Below are 20,447 nucleotides of genomic sequence, written 5' to 3'. Positions count from 1 at the left end.
AATTAAAACTGATCGAGGCTTACGTACTTGCCTAACAGCCAGGCATGGTGAAGTGCAAGTTCAGAGAGGCCATTCAAAAATTAAAAGACCTAAGAATATGGATGACGATTAGCTGAAACCCTCAGCTGCCGACACGTGTTGTTGATTTACCTCGATGTGGACAGCTGAAAATGCATGCCCCGACCGGGACCCGAACCCGGGATCTCCTGCTTACATGGCAGACGCTCTATCTATCTGAGCCACCGAGGACACAGATGAATAGCGCGACTTCAGGGACTTATCCCTTGTACGCTTCCCGTGAGCCCCACATTCCCAACTGTCCACAATTCTACATATGTAATGTACTTTATAGATATTTGCCCATCCACTCATTACACGCGCACACTTTGGCGATTCCCGTAAGAGTTTGGTCATCGAGGTAAATTAAAAACACCTGTCGGCAGTTGAGGGTTTCAGTTAATCATCATTTATTCCAGGGAAAAGCTGCACGGTCATCAACAGTATCTGTTCTTTCGAGAACAGTTACTGTCTCCATATACACTCCTGGAAATGGAAAAAAGAACACATTGACACCGGTGTGTCAGACCCACCATACTTGCTCCGGACACTGCGAGAGGGCTGTACAAGCAATGATCACACGCACGGCACAGCGGACACACCAGGAACCGCGGTGTTGCCGTCGAATGGCGCTAGCTGCGCAGCATTTGTGCACCGCCGCCGTCAGTGTCAGCCAGTTTGCCGTGGCATACGGAGCTCCATCGCAGTCTTTAACCTGGTAGCATGCCGCGACAGCGTGGACGTGAACCGTATGTGCAGTTGACGGACTTTGAGCGAGGGCGTATAGCGGGCATGCGCGAGGCCGGGTGGACGTACCGCCGAATTGCTCAACACGTGGGGTGTGAGGTCTCCACAGTACATCGATGTTGTCGCCAGTGGTCGGCGGAAGGTGCACGTGCCCGTCGACCTGGGACCGGACCGCAGCGACGCACGGATGCACGCCAAGACCGTAGGATCCTACGCAGTGCCGTAGGGGACCGCACCGCCACTTCCCAGCAAATTAGGGACACTGTTGCTCCTGGGGTATCGGCGAGGACCATTCGCAACCGTCTCCATGAAGCTGGGCTACGGTCCCGCACACCGTTAGGCCGTCTTCCGCTCACGCCCCAACATCGTGCAGCCCGCCTCCAGTGGTGTCGCGACAGGCGTGAATGGAGGGACGAATGGAGACGTGTCGTCTTCAGCGATGAAAGTCGCTTCTGCCTTGGTGCCAATGATGGTCGTATGCGTGTTTGGCGCCGTGCAGGTGAGCGCCACAATCAGGACTGCATACGACCGAGGCACACAGGGCCAACACCCGGCATCATGGTGTGGGGAGCGATCTCCTACACTGGCCGTACACCACTGGTGATCGTCGAGGGGACACTGAATAGTGCACGGTACATCCAAACCGTCATCGAACCCATCGTTCTACCATTCCTAGACCGGCAAGGGAACTTGCTGTTCCAACAGGACAATGCACGTCCGCATGTATCCCGTGCCACCCAAGGTGCTCTAGAAGGTGTAAGTCAACTACCCTGGCCAGCAAGATCTCCGGATCTGTCCCCCATTGAGCATGTTTGGGACTGGATGAAGCGTCGTCTCACGCAGTCTGCACGTCCAGCACGAACGCTGGTCCAACTGAGGCGCCAGGTGGAAATGGCATGGCAAGCCGTTCCACAGGACTACATCCAGCATCTCTACGATCGTCTCCATGGAAGAATAGCAGCCTGCATTGCTGCGAAAGGTGGATATACACTGTACTAGTGCCGACATTGTGCATGCTCTGTTGCCTGTGTCTATGTGCCTGTGGTTCTGTCAGCGTGATCATGTGATGTATCTGACCCCAGGAATGTGTCAATAAAGTTTCCCCTTCCTGGGACAATGAATTCACGGTGTTCTTATTTCAATTTCCAGGAGTGTATATAGTTAAAGGCTACCCAGCCATTGACCTTCGTCTGTGCGAATGCGCACAGGTTGCCCAAACTCTTACGGGAATCGCCAAAGTGAGCGCGAGTAATGAGTGGATGGGCAAATATCTATAAAGTACATTACATATGTAGAATTGTGGACAGTTGGTAATGTGGGTCTCACGGGAAGCGTGCAAGGGATAACTCCCTGCAGTCGCACTATTTATCTGTATCCTCGGTGGCTTAGTTGGATAGAGCGTCTGCCATGTAAGCAGGAGATCTCGGATTCGGGTCCCAGTCGGGGCACGCATTTTCAGCTGTCCACATCGAGGTAAATCAACAACACGTGTCGGCAGCTGAGGGTTTCAGTTAATTATCATTTATTCCAGGGAAAAGCTGCACGGTCATCAACAGTATCTGTTCTTTCGAGAACAGTTACTGTCTCCATATATCTAAGAATATGAATAGGGAAGATTGTTTGTACCATCCTGCCAGCCAGTCATCATCATGCCGCATTAACAACTTGAGATGTTAGCGGTGCCAGCGTGAAACTTTGTTAATTATTATTGTCTTTAATTTTGTTGTGGTGTCTTGCGAAATAGAGGAGAAGACGAAATGTAAGTAGTTCCAAGCCATACAACTATGGGCAAAATGTCGGCTTCTTTAAGTGACAGTCGTCTTTACAATATGACGCGGGACCATATCCAGAAAATTTTTGTGCCAACTGAATAGCTGTGAAAATCTAGCACATTTATTGGTAGAATTAATTTCAATCTGTAGTGTGATACTCTTATATCCTATTGGTAAAAGCTCTTATATCAACTCCCCACTCGTGAGACATTCTAGATGGTCTTAAATGCGACAGTTGTTGTAGTTACTAAAACGACAAACTAACTACAGTCAGTTTGCAGCTAGCACGAGGAGCAGAGTCTTTGTGACTGATGCTTGCTTGTTGCGCTGCAGCGAGTATGCAGAGCGCCTCATCGAAGATATGAAGGAGAGGTGGAACGCACCGCCCCCGCCACCACCTTCTCTGCCAGCCACCGACGAAGAGGGCGAAGGCGAAGGCGAGGGCGAAGGAGAGGGCGATCCCGGGTAACATTTAGCTACTCTATTACCTTCCTTCCTACTTCCTTCCTTCCTAGCCTAGCAACACAAGAAACAACTCCCATTTTCGTAAAGTACATACAGACTGTAGACCTTCAATGCTGTACTTCATTTGTTGCATTACTTCATGCGAAAACAAGTGTTAACGTGCCTATGTATGAAAAGGGTCCGTATATATGTGTCGAAGCTTCCTTCCTCAGCAAATCACTTCATTGATGCGTCAGTTAGTGTAGGATCAAAAACATATGCACTACTGGCCATTAAAATTGCTACACCACGAAGATGACGTGCTACAGACGCGAAATTTAACCGACAGGAAGAAGGTGCTGTCATATGCAAATTATTAGCTTTTCATAGCATTCACACAAGGTTGGCACCGGTGGCGACACCTACAACGTGCTGACATGAGGAAAGTTTCCAACCGATTTCTCATATACAAACAGCGGTTGACCGGCGTTGCCTGGTGAAAAGTAGTTGTGATGCCTCGTGTAAGGAGGAGAAATGCGTACCATCACGTTTCTGACTTTGATAAAGGTCGGATTATAGCCTATCGCGATTGCGGTTTATCGTATCGCGACATTGCTGCTCGCGTTGGTCGAGACCCAATGACTGTTAGCAGAATTTGGAATCGGTGGGTTCAGGAGGGTAATACGGAACGCCGTGCTGGATCCCAACGGCCTCGTATCACTAATGGTCGAGATCACAGGCATCTTATCCGCATGGCTGTAACGGATCGTGCAGCCACGTCTGGATCCCTGAGTCAACAGATGGGGACGTTTGCAAGACAACAACCACCTGCACGAACAGTTCGACGACGTTCGCAGCAGCATGGACTATCAGCTCGGAGACCATGGCTGCAGTTACCCTTGACGGTGCATCACAGACAGGAGCGCCTGCGATGGTGTACTCAACGACGAACTTGGGTGAACGAATGGCAAAACGTCATTTTTTCGGATGAATCCAGGCGGTGGTTAGTGTTTAACGTCCCGTCGACAACGAGGTCGTTAGAGACGGAGTGCAAGCTCGGGTTAGGGAAGGAGTGGGAAGGAAATCGGCCGTGCCCTTTCAAAGGAACCATCCCGGCATTTGCCTGAAACGATTTACGGAAATCACGGAAAACCTACATCAGGATGGCCGGAGACGGGATTGAACCGTCGTCCTCCCGAATGCGAGTATAGTGTGCTAACCACTGCGCCACCTCGCTCGGTTCGGATGAATCCAGGTTCTGTTTACAGCAGCATGATGGTCGCATCCGCGTTTGGCGACATCGCTGTGAACGCACATTAGAAGCGTGTATTCGTCATCACCATACTGGCGTATCACCCGGCCTGATGGTATGGGGGGCCATTGGTTACACGTCTCGGTAACCTCTCGCATTGACGACACTTTGAACAGTGGACGTTACATTTCAGATGTGTCACGACCCGTGGCTCTCCCCTTCATTCGAACCCTGCGAAACTCTACATTTCAACAGGATAATGCACGACCGCATGTTGCAGGTCCTGTACGGGCCTTTCTGGATACAGAAAAAGTTCGACTGCTGCCCTGGTCAGCACATTCTCCAAATCCCTCACCAAATGCAAACGTCTGGTCAATGGTGGCTGAGCAACTGGCTCATCACAACACGCCAGTCACTACTCTTGATGAACTGTGGTATCGTGTTGAAGCTGCATGGGCAGCTGTACCTGTACACGCCATCCATTCTCTGTTTGACTCAATGCCCAGGCGTATCGAGGCCGTTATTACGGCCAGAGGTGGTTGTTTTGGGTACTGATTCCTCAGGATCTATGCACCCAAATTGCGTGAAAATGTAATAACACGTCAGTTCTAGTATAATATATTTGTCCAATGAATACCCGTTTATCGTCTGCATTTCTTTTTGGTGTAGTAATTTTAATGGCCAGTAGTGTATTTCTCCAAGTTCCTGGTGTAGACTGGTTTGCTACAAAGGTCGCACACAATAGACGGATCCTATCCGAGCTGGTGCACTCATCCCTGAGGGTGAGAGACTATCATCACTCATGTAACTGTTTGGGGCCCTGCACGGGACTCTAAACCATTACGCAAGAGTTAGCGACCTGAAAGGTCAAACTTGCGACAGGTTTTCGGTACTCAGCCTACTAACATTAATAAACAAAACAACGCATGTGGCACACTAGCCTTTCAAGACTGCAAATAATCCAACCAATTTTGTATCTGCGGAGTCGTCAGTCGCCCGGGACGACATAATGGCTGGATTCCAAGACTCAACCTCGCAACATCCTACGTGTTTTACTATCTTCTTACTATAGGTAATAGCCGAGCGGTCTGAGGCGCTGCAGTCATGGACTGTGCGGGTGGCCCCGGCGGAGGTTCGAGTCCTCCCTCGGGCATGGGTATGTGTGCTTGTCCTTAGGATCATTTAGGTTAAGTAGTGTGTAAGCTTAGGGACTGATGACCTTAACACAATATTTCCCACACACACTATAGGTAAAGTAACACAGAGACAACCGAAATAAATAATGATATTAACTCTGCACACTCAATGCATAACAGAATTATTGAAATAACGCATAAATGTAACTACACACTTATTTAAATAATCTATAAATCTGGTGTGATATAGTTAGAGAATAAAGGGGTCTCTAGTTAATTCATTTCTCTACTAAAAAGAGAAATTTATTCAGGTTGCTTATGTCTTTAATACCTTCCAGCAAGTATCAGTGACTTCTTGATCTTATGAGAACGCTCAGACAAAAGACATAATTTCGCTATTTTCTTCCCAATGAAAATGGACCAGGGACAGTTCTGAACAAGAACAACGTCCCCAAATTTGAAGGAATGAGCTTTTACCCTGTTCTCATACTGCTCTTTCTGTTCTATTTCCTTTTTGTGTAGTCACGTTAAAGCTGCGGCAATCTCCTAAGCCGTATCAGGAGCTGTGGAAAACAAATGATTTATCTTATTGGCACTTATTTTAATTATTTATTTTATGTGTCTAAGGCTTAGATAATACAAAATAATAATAATAAAATTCTGCAAGGCACTGCTGACTTTCTGTTAAATGGACTCTAAGCTCCAGAATCCCACTGTCTGGAAGGCCGTATCACTTGCTGCATATAGACTTTCTGTGGTGCAAGGATTGGGCAGGTTTCTGCAGACTGGGAGATTCTGGGCCGTGCAGTTCACTACACTCACATGACTCACCTTCAGTCATGAAGCCACACTTCCTGAGGTTCGCCTAGCCTCGTGACACTCCTGCCCTCAATCGGTTTAGAGCCTTCCACGTCACATACGGCAGATGAAAGCCCGAAGCAGGTTCCTCTTTGATGCTTTTCCCAACCATTTCGGTTAATGAATTTCGCCATAGCTCTGTTCGGCAAGTTCCAGATTCTGATGGATTGCTGATGTTGTGCGCATGAAGCTTCTCCTTGGAATCAACCTCGACTTTTGTGGTTCATATCCAAACAGACGGTGTCTGGGATCAATTTCTTGCTTTTAGTTTCTCCATTTCTGCGAATATTCTTGCGAAGATGCCAGGTGGTGCTATAACCATAATTTGATAAATTGTATTAATTCGACGAAAGGATATGCTGTTTAATCATGCATCAACTTCTTTATTATCTCTTCAAACATTGGGATGCACACCGTCCACTTAAACTGTCGTTCATTGCATTGTATTCTGGCTAATAACCCTATCTCTCGAGAACACCGTTGACCGTATTTCCGGTAGAATGGTAGAATATAGTACTGTGTACCGTAGTGTTCCGTTGTCGCTTTTCACCAGTCGAAGAGCGCGAGGTTATTTGAACTGAACACCTAAGCATTTTCTACGCGGCCGGCAGCACTTCATTCTGCCGAAGCGACCAGCTTTGCAATTACTGGGGCTGACTAACGTTGGTGTCACGATTTCGTCATGAACCCTTGGGCGATCAGTTCTACAAATGTTGAGGGCTAACTAATATTTTTGTCATGACTTCGACGTCACCTCCGCGCCCTGTTACACTGAGGCGCCTACATCACTGTTATCTGATTCGTCTACCAGTCCGGATGACGATTTTTATGGGGCGAGTGTTTAGTGCCGGTCGACTGTTAGGAAGAGAATAGTTGTGAGCATTGGGACAGTTGTTGCCTGGGAGACAGCCCCTGCAGCAATCGCGAGCCAATCCAAGGCATAAATACTTCGAGGATAGTCTCGACGGTCGAGAAAGGCACTGTTAGAAATTTCATCTGAGCTCACGCGTGCATTCATTGATAGATTACCGGGATTATCTCTTCCGTTTCTAGTGGTGGAGAGCTCTGAAAACCTGCTGCTAGAAGAACGTGCGCAACTTTCCTCTGGAGGGATTGTAAGCAGGACCTGACGCGCAAATTCTGCTCAGTTGCTACTGTTGAGCACAGTTCCAGTACTGAGCTAGGAACTCCTTGGTCAACTGGGGAAAGCTTGTACAGTATCTGCTCATCATCTCCCACCAAAGACGAGCTTCAGATGAAAAGTGTCAGTCAAACAGGTTAATCCGATCTGATAAAGTGAAGGAATGGAACAGATCAAAGTTATTACGAAATGTACTGGGTGGATGATGGAATTTAATCCTTTAAATGTGTCTAAAGATGGCTTAGATAGATGTGAAGTTTTGTGTCCATGACGACAAGAGAAACAACACACTTACTAATCAAAATATCCACGGGTGTACTGCCGGTCTACAGTGTCCAACGGGCACAGTATTTCGGCGATCATACATGTCGCCATCATCAGGTGAAATGACTGACTGAGCTCCTGTGAACGTGCCGGCACGGAGATCCGTACGCTATGGCTGGTCAGAGGGAGCTCCGACGTCATCTCAGACGCCGTCGCAATCTGCTCCACCGCGCGACCGTAGCGTGGGGCGCGGACAGCGGAGGGAGCGCGCCGCGGGCGGGGGGTATTTAAATCGGCCGCCGCCGCGACCGAACCCAGTTTCCTCCGAGCAGCCATAGCGTACGGATCTCCGTGCCGGCACGTTCACAGGAACTTAGTCCGTCAGTTCACCTGATGATGGCGACATGTATGATCGCCGAAATATTGTTCCCGTTGGGCACCGTAGACCGGCAGTACACCCGTGGATATTTTGATTGTCAAATACACCGGGAGAAACTCAAGAATCACAACACTTACTGATATGCTACCAGTAGTGTTGAACAATGTTTTATTATGTAACAGAGCATAGAAAATGAATAACAGGAAAATTGTCACTGCTTCATGGCGAAAACCGAAACGGCGTCACTGGCGCCGTAATATTCTGCTGTGCTTTTCATTAGTCGAATGGTAAATAGACCTATGTTTACCAGCCATCAAGGTGGAGGCCAGTGTTTATTTACCAGTGGCTGAGTTGTGGCGAGTCAGTCGTCAGAGAGCTGAATGTGGTGCAGTACAGCCAAATTGTACAGGGGTATCGCATTGGGATAGCACAGGAAGAAATCTGCACTTGATGTAGCACTTGGATGACATAATCGTGAGGTCTCTCGCAGACCTGAAAGATATGTGTCCAAGCATTCTGTAGTGAACAGATGCTGGCTGTGAATGAAAGCGGACCTCCTTCCGTTTTGTCTATGCTCCGAGTGCAGGGCCCTGGTAGAAGGCACAGGCCACTGGCCTGGCTTACCTGCTCAGCTGAGTTTGGTATACAATGTAGTGGAGGGAAAGATTCATTGATGCTCTCCTTTGAATAGCGACGGCATTATCCGTGGTTGCGACACCAATTGATATGCGGCTTTCATTTCCCATGTCATTCAGCTGAGAAGGGATAACTTCAGCTACAGGTATCCTATTTTCTATTGGCATACTCAGTTTCCGCTCTTCGACATCGATTCAACTGGGTAGCTCTTTATTTAGCGCTTGACAATGGTTTTGGATGTAGGGTCGACTGTAACTTCTCCTCTGGTCCTTCAGTCCTAGATTCCATACTCGTAAGCTGCAACGTTTGTCCTGAGATTTGCTCCTGTACTTCACCTATCTGTTTGTGCAAGATTTAAAGGTCATCTGATTGCTCACCTACCCTGTCAACAGCTTTGTTAACTTGCTCACGAAAACCATCGAGCCTACTTTTTAAATTTCTTTTGGTCTTGGCGTTTTCCAGCGACTTTCTGTTCAACAGCTGGCCTTGGACTTTTAATTTTTTGTATATCTTCTTACGTAGTGGAAGATTCTTCCCTTCTAAGGCCTTACTTAGCGAGCTAGCATGCTTGGCTTGTTGTGAATCAAGTTTCTCATTGAGAAGGTTAGTAAGGTCGGCTTGAGAACACGTATGGGCTTGAATTTTCGTCAGCGGAGCCATCACTATCTGCAGAGGATCGCGGCTGCCAGTAGTGACCGACGGCAAAGCACAACATCCCCCTGTGGGAGAGACAACGAAAGGTCGTGTGGTCAACGGCGCTAGGGCTTTGTCGTCGGCGACGGCGGCGGTGACAGTGTCTGCACCGGCGGTTGCAGTGCCGTCAACGATAGTGGCAAGGGCAGCGGCACCCGTCTCGGCAGAGGCGGTATCAGAGCCTTCAGCAACAGCGACGTGTGCAGCGACTACGGCAGAGGTAGAGGCGGCTAGAGCGGCAACGGCAAAAGTGATAGGACCAGCGGGGGAGAAAGTTTCAGTGACGTCAGGGGAAGTGGCAGGTGCAGCGACGAAGTCGGAGGCGAAGGTGGTTACAGGCAGAGCGGCGAAAGTGGCAGGGGCAGCAGCGGAGTCAGGGGTAGCAGCTAGTGCAGTGCCGACATCGAAGGCGCCTACAGTCACAGCGGCGAAAGTGGCAGGGGCAGCAGCGGAGTCAGTTGCAGTGACACCAGGGGTAGCATCTGGTGCAGTGACAACATCGAAGGCGGCTACAGTCACAGTGGTGAAAGGGGCAGGGGCAGGAGCGGAGCCAGTTGCAGTCACGTCGGGGGTAGCAGTTGGTGCAGTGCCGACATCGAAGGCGCCTACAGTCACAGCGGCGAAAGGGGCAGGGGCAGCAGCGGAGTCACTTACAGTGACGCCAGGAGTAGCAGGTGGTGCAGTGAGGACATCAAAGGCGCCTACAGTCATACCGGCGAAAGGGGCAGAGGCAGGAGCGGAGTCAGTCGCAGTCACGTCGGGGGTAGCAGCTGATGCAGTGACGACGTCGAAGGCGGCTACAGTCACAGCGGCGAAAGTGGCAGGGGCAGCAGCGGAGTCACTTACAGTGACGCCAGGAGTAGCAGGTGGTGCAGTGAGGACATCAAAGGCGCCTACAGTCATAGCGGCGAAAGGGGCAGAGGCAGGAGCGGAGTCAGTCGCAGTCACATCGGGGGTAGCAGCTGATGCAGTGACGACGTCGAAGGCGGCTACAGTCACAGCGGCGAAAGTGGCAGGGGCAGCAGCAGAGTCAGTTGCAGTGACGTCGGGGGTAGCAGCTGGTGCAGTTACGGCAGCGGAAGCGGCTACAGTCGCAGCGGCAATAGCGGCAGGAGCAGCGGCAGAGGCAGTTGCAGTGACGACGACGGAGACGGTTGCAGTCGCAGCGGCAATAGCGGCTGGGGCAGCCGCGGAGGCAGTTGCACCGACCGCGAGAAAAGCGGAGGCGGCTACAGTCGCAGCAGCAATAGCAACAGAGGCGGCAGCAGAGGCAGTTGAAGTGACGGTGGCGGGGGCAGAGGTGGTTACAGTCGCAGCGGCAATAGCAGCAGGAGCAGCGGCGGAGGCGGTTGCAGTGACATCGGGGAAAGCCGCGGCCGCCGCGGCTTCGGTTTTGGCGGCGGCGGCAGCAGCGGCTCCCGCTGTTTCCATGGCAGCGGACACAGCTGCGAGTGCTGCGGCGGTGGGGGCGTGCCTGTGTGCCGCTTTGCCCCCCTCAGACATCCACGCGACAGCTGGAGGCGGTGGCACAAATCTCGCAACGGTCGGATGGCCGTCGCCACCCCTGAAGTCGTCTGTTGTGGCATCGCAGGTGCTGACAGACAGGTGTTGTTCTAGAATAAAATTTTTACTCTGCAGCAAAGTGTGCACTGATATGACACATCCAGGAAGATTAAAACAATGTGCTGGGACGAGATTCAAACCTTGGACCTTTGCATTTCGCTCACAAGTGCACAACAGACTGAGCTATCCAAGCACGATGAATGACCCATCCTCACAGCTTTCTTCCATCGGTACCTCATCTCCTACCTTCTCAACTTCACAGCTTGGGGGTGTTTTTAGAATGAGTTCGAGTCTCGGTCTAGCACACAGTTTTAATCTGCTAGGAAGTTTCATGTCACAGCCAGTCCACTTCAGAGTGAAAATTTCATACTGGAACCGTCTCCCAGGCTGTGGCTACGCCAAGTCTCTGCAGTATCCTTTCTTCCAGGAGTGCTAGTCCCACAAGTTTCACAGGAGAACTTCTATGAAGTTTGGAAGGTAGGAGATGAGGTACTGACGGAAGTACAGCTGTGAGGTCGGGTCGTGAGTCGTTCTTGGATAGCTCAGTCTGTAGAGCACTTGCCCATGCAAGGCAAAGGTCCTGAGTTTAAGGCTCAGTCTGGCATACAGTTTTAATCTACTGGTAAGTTTCTTGTCAGTGCGCACTCCGCTGCAGAGTGGAAATTTCATTCTGGGAGCATCCCCTAGTCTGTGGCTAAGCCACGTCTCCACATTATTCTTTCTTCCAGGAGTGCTAGTCCTGCAAGTTTGCAGGAGAACTTCCGTGAAGTTCAGAAGTTACGAGATGAGTTACTGGCTTAAGTAAACCTGTGAGGATGGGTCGTGCGTCGTTCTTTGGCAGCTCAATCGGTAGAGCACCTGCTTACGAAAGGCAAAGCTCCCGAGTTCGAGTCTAAGTCCGGCACACATTTTTAATCTGCCAGGAAATTTCAAGTGTTGTTCTATCTAACCATTGTCTTGCTACGTCAGTTTATCGATATTTGGTCTTAAATCTTATCTCAAGGATCTATTTTTATTTAGCTATGGATTAAATGAATTCCTTTCCAACTATTTCTCTCTCTCCACTATTGGCGATTTTCTGCGCACAGCGTCAATAGTGGTTGAAACACTTGTTTCTTTCCCCCAGTGGGAAACAGTATAAAATTTTCATCATGGCTAAGTACCTCATTTCTCAAGCAGGTTCGGAGTTGTAAAGTAAGAGGATCCGTAAGCGGTCGCCAAGGTTTGCACCACCACACCCGTACTGTCTGGTACATCTCTCGTAGTCTCAGGCGACGTAAATGAAAAGAACTTTTCCAATTTGGCGGGCGATATTAATATTAAGAGGATGATGGGATTTCAGGTTGATCTCCGATACAGTATCCAGCCGTGTAAGGTGTCAACCACATTCCTACTTGCAGGAAGCCACTGAATTGTTTGGATACTGGGGAAAGGTGGTAGCTATTCATAACAAATATTCTGAAGTCAGAATGGAATAGTATATTAATAAGCCGAGGGCGGTCTTCATTGACATTACGCAATAGAAAACAACGCAGAGAACAAATATGTTAACTATACCTACACATACAAAGCTAAGAACAAATCGGAGATAAAATACTGCAGATCTAGTTGAGAATGTGAGGAAGGCCTAGATGAATTTTATCGCATGGCTGGCACCTCTGGCATCATATCGCGATATAGTCATGATCACTGAGTGAACGAAACGCCGAGCGAGATTGAGCGACATTGCTAAAGTGTCTTCAGAATAATGAGCAGTTGACTATACTACCACATGGCGGTGACTCTCTACAGCAAAATGGGGTTTGGAACGGCGTTGATGCACCAGCTGCTGGCCTTTCTCAGAAGATCTGACCAAACGGGGCAGGTGTGGCGGCGGCCAGGCCTTTTAAAAGATGACTGGCGTCATAATCTGGCGTACCTAGGACTGCGATCAATATCACCAGTGCCAACCTTGTGGGCAGAGGTGTCAGCTAGCGCTCGCCTGCTGTCTCATAGAAGCAGCCCACTTCCTTTTTTCTCCAGAGGTTACCGACCCTGGCACAACCTCAACTGCTTGAAAAGCAGGCTTTCCTGCAATCCTACGAGTCTCACGAGCAAGAAGACACTTCTTTCAAATTTGGATCATTTTTAACAGTTGCCACCATCTTGGGTAAATTATTAGATATTATTGATAAGAAAATTATGAATACATCAGCTTACTATTCGTCAACAGAGAGTCCTGAATCTGTCACCTGATTTATTTGTACTTGACTCATCCTTTGTTTTCGGTCTTGTGCAGCCACCTCGTGCGCGTCACGGCCGTGGCCATCTTTGGAATGTTAGTAACACGTTGTGTTACAACTTTCAGTAGTAGCGGAAGGTGCCTTGAGTGACAAGTTGAGGACAAAATTCCATGTCCAGAAAGTCGTCCGTTGTTGCCTCAGAGATTAAAAGTTATGGTGGTTCACTCCTGCTTTCGGCAGCAAACTTATGTACCATGACTGATCGTAAGTGAAACATTTCACCATGATGCTTGCGGGGCGGCGAGTTAAAATTAAAGCTTCGTTAATTAGTTTTAGACGTTTTTTAAAGTTTGAATGTTGAAATGTTTGTGCGAATTTTTAATACCATTGCCTTTTACAACGGCCTGAAAATTATTTATGCGGACAGCCAGAAAGAGATATAGAACATGGTGTCCATAATCCACAAGTCAATTACTCAGCTCGCCGAAACTGAAATAAAATGCTGTAACTCTCTAAGTATAATGCAGAGGAGTCAGGAACTACGACAATAAATGGAGGTCTACTATCGTTATTATATATTCCAGTAAAGTTCACATAAACAAGTATTGATTTTGCTAATCATAAATTATTTCTATTGTAATCAACACTCGACACAATTCAGAGACGTTCGAAGTTTCAAGTATTATTAGTTATCGTTCTGCCTGTTATTTAGGCACAGTTAATTACTTGTCTTAAAAGTGAAAAATAATCTTTGCCTCTTGCAATACTATTTTCTGTAACATAGCAGGCGGCATATAAAACAAAACACTAAAAATTAAACATGGGCTTCCCAGTAAACTATTAATCCATGAAAGTTCATTTTTACTCAGTTGCACAAAAACAATGTTATATCAGATTCAATCGAAAAAAATACCACGTCCGTCATCGTTAACGCCATCCGAGGCGTACCTGACACGGTCGCAGACAGAATAACGTTGCGAGACACATCACGTACGACTGACGACGATGGAATAACGTATCAAGTGAAGACACGTCAGTCTTTATATACCCTCGGTGCGGACGCAAACAGAACACTGCTGCAAAACGTTTCCAACGCTGCAGCAGTGCCCAGCTAGCACCCTTTTTGAGTACAAAATAATTTATTTCAATATTAATTGAAGACTGACAAGGTTCTCGATATTTTTCTGGGCAAAACTGCACTGTGTTTATGATCTACAAAAATCTCAGCGTCATAATTCTTAAACCTTAACTTCTAGAATTTTTTAAGTGGAACAGAGGGGTGATTGTGAACTCTGAATCGTCTCTTTCCTAACTTCTGCACCTTGATCAACTAACAGCATCATCTTGAAAGTCGGTACAGCTCTATCATTACATGTATAGGGCTGTCATTCAAGATTTATATCTTAGTTAAAAAGTTAATCTAACTTGCTTTTTGGTCCCGGCGGAGGTTCGAGTCCTCCCTCGGGCATGGGTATGTGTGTTCGTCTTTAGGATAATTTAGGTTAAGTAGCGTGTAAGCTTAGGGACACATGACCTTAGCAGTTAAGTCCCATAAGATTTCACACACATTTGAACATTTAACTCGATTTTGCAATTTTAATCTAAAATTGGTTTTTACCTAATAAGTCAAAAAGTAGAAGAGGTAGCTTCTTGAAATCCGCTACAATATGTTTCTTCAGGAAACAGACCCTACATTCGGAAATACAACTTTCTACCTTTAATGTCAGGTGCTTTTGAAACTTCTCAAAAGTGGATTTTTGTGAAAATTAATCATCATATCATGCTGAGACCCAAAACATTTACCATCGGCACGGTTTTGTAACATAACGCGCTATTCTTTGTCTGCTCTGCCTGGGCATGCATCAGGCGTTGGCGGCTTGACCTTAGCCGGAGGGGGGGAGGCCTATCTCTCACTCGCCACCGTAGACATACAGATACACTGTTTGCTTCCCCACAGCGTGACAACTTTCACAGCGATAGATAGCATCGAACACGCCTGCATCTGTCGGAACAACATTGTAGACACCGCTAAGTGTAGTGTGAGAGTACAAACTCACGCTTACTCCCGAAGGAGTGGACTTGCAACATGTGTTAGTCCCAGTAACTTTGTCAGTATATAGCATCCTTCAATTACGTTTCCAAACATTAAATTCTGTCCTCAGTTTGTTCCTCATGACACGTCCTAGATCTATATTTAATGCATGTCAACTGTGAAGTACACACAATCAATATGAAGCTGTAATGTAATAAAATCTTCGGTAATATCTTTGTATATGATGGGACAGCTGTTTTGTATTTCAGTCTGCATGTTGACATACCAAGAGAATAAGTCTGATGTTGGTGCATAAAATGATGTGGTCCCACTGGCTTGTTGCTCAAGATGTACTAAGGTTATATTAAACATGTTTCTACCACATACATTATAAACATTCTGCCCCTATTTGATACAGATAACATGATTATAAGTGACTCCACATGTTGGCTGCCTGATATGACTGAAAATTCAAAATTGGCCAAAGAAAGTTTTGCAGTCCATGATGGACAATGTTTTCATTTGAAAAATATGTAGACGCTGTGGGCCCAACCGTAAACAATATTATCAACATTCTACGGGCCTTGAAGTTCTTCGGTACCGTTTTGTTAAACCTCGTATATCTTAAGTGGAAACCCCGTGTTAATCGTGAAACTTGGTTATTTGCTAGTTTAGTAGAATGAAATTTGTGTCTAATTGTACATTGATTTAAGTGGAAAATTATATACCGTGAAGCACCAGACCGATGTTTATCAAACGTCTTTGAAGTAACGGATATTAAATGATTTAACTTCCATTTAATTCGGCATTGATGCCCAATATTAACATCAGTGTGACGTGTCCTGTGTCAGTTAATGAAGAATGCTGACTGGAGACAGTTATGAATGTATTCATCTTCCCATCGCAGCCCATACGTGCTCTGTGGGTGACGAATCAAAGAATCAGGTACGGCAGTGAAGGATCCAAACATTACTCAAGGTGTTTGTAGTGTGAACTCTAGTTTTGGTTATTGCACTATCCTGCTGAAATATACCACTTGACACCACAATCAGGAAAGTACCACGCTCTTGACATTTACTGGCGACAATTCAGCCACAAATCAACTGTTACCAAAACAATTCTGTTGTCATGTCCAATAGCTCCCCACAGCATGGTTCCAGGAGTTCGAGAAGTATGGGTCTCGCGAATCACTGCATCTTGTGAGATTTCATTTGGTGATCTGCAGACACGCTGGATTTGGTATGACCACCACAAGCAGAAACAAGGCTCATCTTTGAATTCTGCAGAGTGCCATTCGATGTCGCATCTGATTGTGGCTTTACATCCGGCACGTCTATGTGCGTATGATTGCTGTTAGCGTAAACGATGCATGGCAACCGGAGATCTCAACCAAGCTTCCAGTAATATGTTTCCAACGATTCGTGGTGACACTCTGCTTCAAGTTTCTGCGAGTATTTCAGCTGTTGTCGTCCATCTTTTCGTCAGACTCAGTCGCAAAATCCTACAGTGTTCTTGTGGTGTAGTCCTTTTAGAAGGATCCGTGCATACTCCTGTTGCCACACTGTTGTTCCGAGCCGATTCGTCACCATTCGTTCTGCAGCCATTATGCTGCAGCCAAGCGTCTAGTGTTACCAAGTCTCTCATGCCTATGATTCTACATTTCGCAGATTCCGTAGACTATCAATAAGCTGCATGCTTTCTGTACTGAAAACCCGATCAGCATTCCAATAGGCACGGAAATACTGAAGTATTAGTTTGGAATCAAAGTGTTCATGGTGTAAAACTTTCCATTTAGGGGCAGTGTAAAATGTACCTTTGTAGAGATGTAATAGTGAAATTAATCCTTTCGTTGTTAAAACTGAATGTGCATAGATTTTTTAAATGAGAAGGCGATAATACTTCCCATTTAACACCATTATCAATCCTTAACTATCAAAATATCCATTGTTCTACAATAGGAAGCGATGTACGTATGTCCCACTAACAAATGTGGGCTACCATTTTATGTTGACAGAGGTTTTGTGATTTCCTATTTTAGACATAAATCAGCTTTGATAGGAAATAACATAACTGAAAAATAATTATGTAAGTGTGTAATAGTTTATTTGGGTGCTGTCAGAATAGAAAAATATTCTGTGTAGTTAAATTTTCAAGAAAAGTTATAAGATCACAACTTACGGAGCCTAACATGCCATGAAACTTAGAAAATTACCGTGTGCCAACGACTTTTGTTCTCTTATCTTTAGGTTTTGTGCTGCAGTATCTGAATCATTTCCGTCTGACAGTATCTGATAGGGCATGTTTGTCTACCTCCACTGCTGCACAAGAAGCCCCTCTCCTTGCTGGGAAGAAAGTGCGCACTAAAACCCTCTTTTTCTTGAGGAAAACCCATCAATCAGTTATTTCCTAATCTGTGCAAGGGCAACTGATCTGTCTTCTACCCTTCCGTCTGACAATACGTGTGAGTCGATAATAGCCAAATAAATAAAAAATTAAACAGACAATATCACCGTTTTACGGGTCTGTCGGCACGTATCTTTCTGGTAACTAATCGTGCCTGTCAGCTGCAGCCATTGTGTCGTTGTAATAGCATCCTATTCCAGGACAGCCATCTTTTTTATATTTTTTTACAGTGCAGTCTTTTGGGCTGTTGTAAGTGCAGACAAACTGCTTTATTGTCTTGCCACCTTTCACATAAATTATTTTAATTGCTTACATTTACGACAGTCGCAGTTCCACAACTGTAAAGGTCATGGTTTCTCAGTCATTTAACCACATACAGGGTATAATAAAAAGGCATTGACAAACTTTCAGGAAACATTCCTGACACCAAGGGGAACAATATATATTACAAAGACATTGGTTCGGAAACGCTTTGTTTCCATATTACGGCTCATTTTATACTTCTCTTCGTAATCACATTAATCATGAGAAACACACAGAAACAGAGCGTACTAGAATTGCAAGAAACGTTTTCTTACAAGAAATGTTCAAAATACCGTCTTGGTTACGTTTGGTCGGAATATACAGTAAGTTTTAATTCTTAGTTGCACCGTCAACGTTCGCTGTTTGAGTTGAACGAAGGTAATGTTGATATACGAATAACTTCATTGCTTGCGTTAAAATGTAACTTCATTGCGCTACTAGCGTCAGGCACGTGTATTAACTATTTAGTGTTCATCATGGTTTCCGGTACAGTGCAATGGAAGTTTACTCAGATTCAGAGTTAACAGATGCCCATTTGCCGTACGCATTAGCAGATGATAATGGCCGTGGCGTTCAACGTTTGTATCGAGAAAGATTTCCACAATGGCGGTGCCCCGACAGATGCCGTGATAGATGTATTGCTCAAAAAATGTTCAAATGTGTGCGAATTTCTAAGAGACCAAACTGCTGAGATCGTCGGTCCCTAGACTTACACACTGCTTAAACTAACTTATGCTAAGAACAACACACACACCGATGCGCGAGGGAGGACTCGTACCTCCTGTGGGAGGGGCCACGTAATCCGTCACATGAGCCTCAAACCGCGCGGTCACTCCGCGCGGCGATGTATTGCTCTCCGGACCTCAACCCACTAGACTTCTATTTGCGTGGGCATTTGAAAGCTCTTGTTTACTTAAATCCGGTACAAGATGTATGCCCATATTGTGGAAGGCTGTGTAACAACAAGCCTACGCGATTCTCCAAGAATATACACTGAGGAGACAACAGTCATTGGGATACCTCCTAATATCGTGTCGGGACTTTTTTACTCGGCGGTGCAGCAACTCGATGTGGCATGGACTCAACAAGTTGTTGGAAGTCCTCTACAGCTGCCTCTACAGCCGTCCATAATTGCGAATGTGCTGTCGATGCACGATTTCGTGCGCGAACTGACCTCTCGATTATGTACCACAAATGTTCGATACGATTAATGTCGAGCCATCTGCGTGGCCGAGCCTTTCACTCGAACTGTGCCGAACGTTCTCCAAACCAATTGCGAAAAATTGTGGCCTGGCGCAGTATCATACATGTTTGGGAACATGACGTTCATGAATAGCTGCAAATGGGCTCCCGACGAACTCAATCTATTGCTTGTAAACACAGCTCACATCACTATGGAGCCACAACCAGCTGGCACATAGCTTTATTGACAACTTGGGTGTCCATTGCTTTGTGGAGTCTGCGCCACACTCGAATCCACTATCAGCTCTTATCAACTGAAATCGGGACTCATCTGACCAGGTCACGGTTTTCCAGTCGTCTAAGATCCAGTTGATATGGTCACGAGCCCAGGAGAGATGCTGCAGGCGATGTCGCGTTGTTAGCAATTGCATTCGCGTCGGTCGTCTGCTACCATAAGCTATTAACGTCAAATTTCGCCGCACTGTCCTGACGAATGCGTTCGTCGTACGTCCCACGTTGATTTCTGCGGTTATTTCACGCAGTGTTGGCTGTCTGTTGGTACTGACAACTCTACGCACACGGTCGTTAAGTGAAGGTCGCCGGTCACCGCATTGCCCGTGGTGAGAGGTAATAACGTGGTATTCTCGGCACACTGTGGATCTCGGAATATTGAAGTCCGAAAAGATTTCCGAAATGGAATATCCCATGATTCTAGTTCCATCTACCATTCCGCCAACAGAGTCTGTTAATTCCTGTCGTACGGCCATAATCACGTCGGAAACCTTTTCACATGAATCACCTGAGTACAAATGACAGTTCCGTTAATGCCCAGCGCATCACGGATTCAGTGGTAGTGCGGGTTTATGCATTTTAAACGTATAATTTCGGAAAGTTTTTCACACCGTGTTAATACGTTCTTTTCCTGTGTGTTTCCCAAAATTGATATTATGAAGAGAATTATAAACAAAGCGTTTCCGGGCTGATGCCCAAACAGCATATTTTCTTCCTCTAAGTATAAGGAATATTTTCTGCAAGTTTGGCCATGCCTTTTGTTACACGCTGCATTCCCACAAATTTCATTTGGCATACAAAGTAATACATTAGTTGAGAAGTATAATAGTGCATTAGTACTAAAAGCTGATTCTTAGAAGTAAATACTAAGAAACGTTACTTACTTCGGACGTCTTTGGAAAGTGTGAAACAATGGAAGTCTGCTTACAACACACAACAGTGACTTTAAAGCGGTCATATGTACGAGACAATCAAACTGAGTACTCACAGCGTTCACTACTGCCCGTGCAGTGCTGTTCGGCATTTTTCTCAGGTCACTACAGTCATTCCCGTCCTAAGATGGGTAACGCAG

At 46.5% G+C, this 20,447-nt stretch overlaps 1 protein-coding gene across 1 annotated transcript; it reads right to left on the bottom strand.

The window, feature by feature from the left end:
• Window positions 1-2,846: 2,846 nt before the first annotated feature.
• LOC124596099 (ice-structuring glycoprotein-like) lies at window positions 2,847-10,282 on the bottom strand. Its single transcript, XM_047135107.1, has 2 exons — window positions 9,068-10,282; window positions 2,847-3,092 (listed from the first exon to the last, which is right to left on the bottom strand). Exons 1-2 carry the CDS (start codon window positions 10,280-10,282, stop codon window positions 2,847-2,849), a joined length of 1,461 nt encoding a protein of 486 aa, XP_046991063.1.
• Window positions 10,283-20,447: the final 10,165 nt, after the last annotated feature.

This window comes from Schistocerca americana, chromosome 1 (genome assembly GCF_021461395.2).
Source record: "Schistocerca americana isolate TAMUIC-IGC-003095 chromosome 1, iqSchAmer2.1, whole genome shotgun sequence".
In the NCBI taxonomy this organism is placed as follows: Eukaryota; Metazoa; Arthropoda; class Insecta; order Orthoptera; family Acrididae; genus Schistocerca; species Schistocerca americana.
The sequence above is the reverse complement of the archived record's forward strand: the minus strand, read 5'-3'. Positions and strand labels throughout refer to the sequence as shown.

What these genes read in the sequence shown, in the direction of transcription:
- LOC124596099 (XM_047135107.1), bottom strand. Translation starts at nt 10,282, where the DNA reads ATGACTGTAGGCGCCTTTGATGTCCTCACTGCACCACCTGCTACTCCT. An exon ending in TTAACAAAGCTGTTGACAGG is followed by an intron (nt 3,093 to 9,067) that starts GTAGGTGAGCAA and finishes TTGTGTTGCTAG; the next exon opens with GCTAGGAAGGAAGGAAGTAG.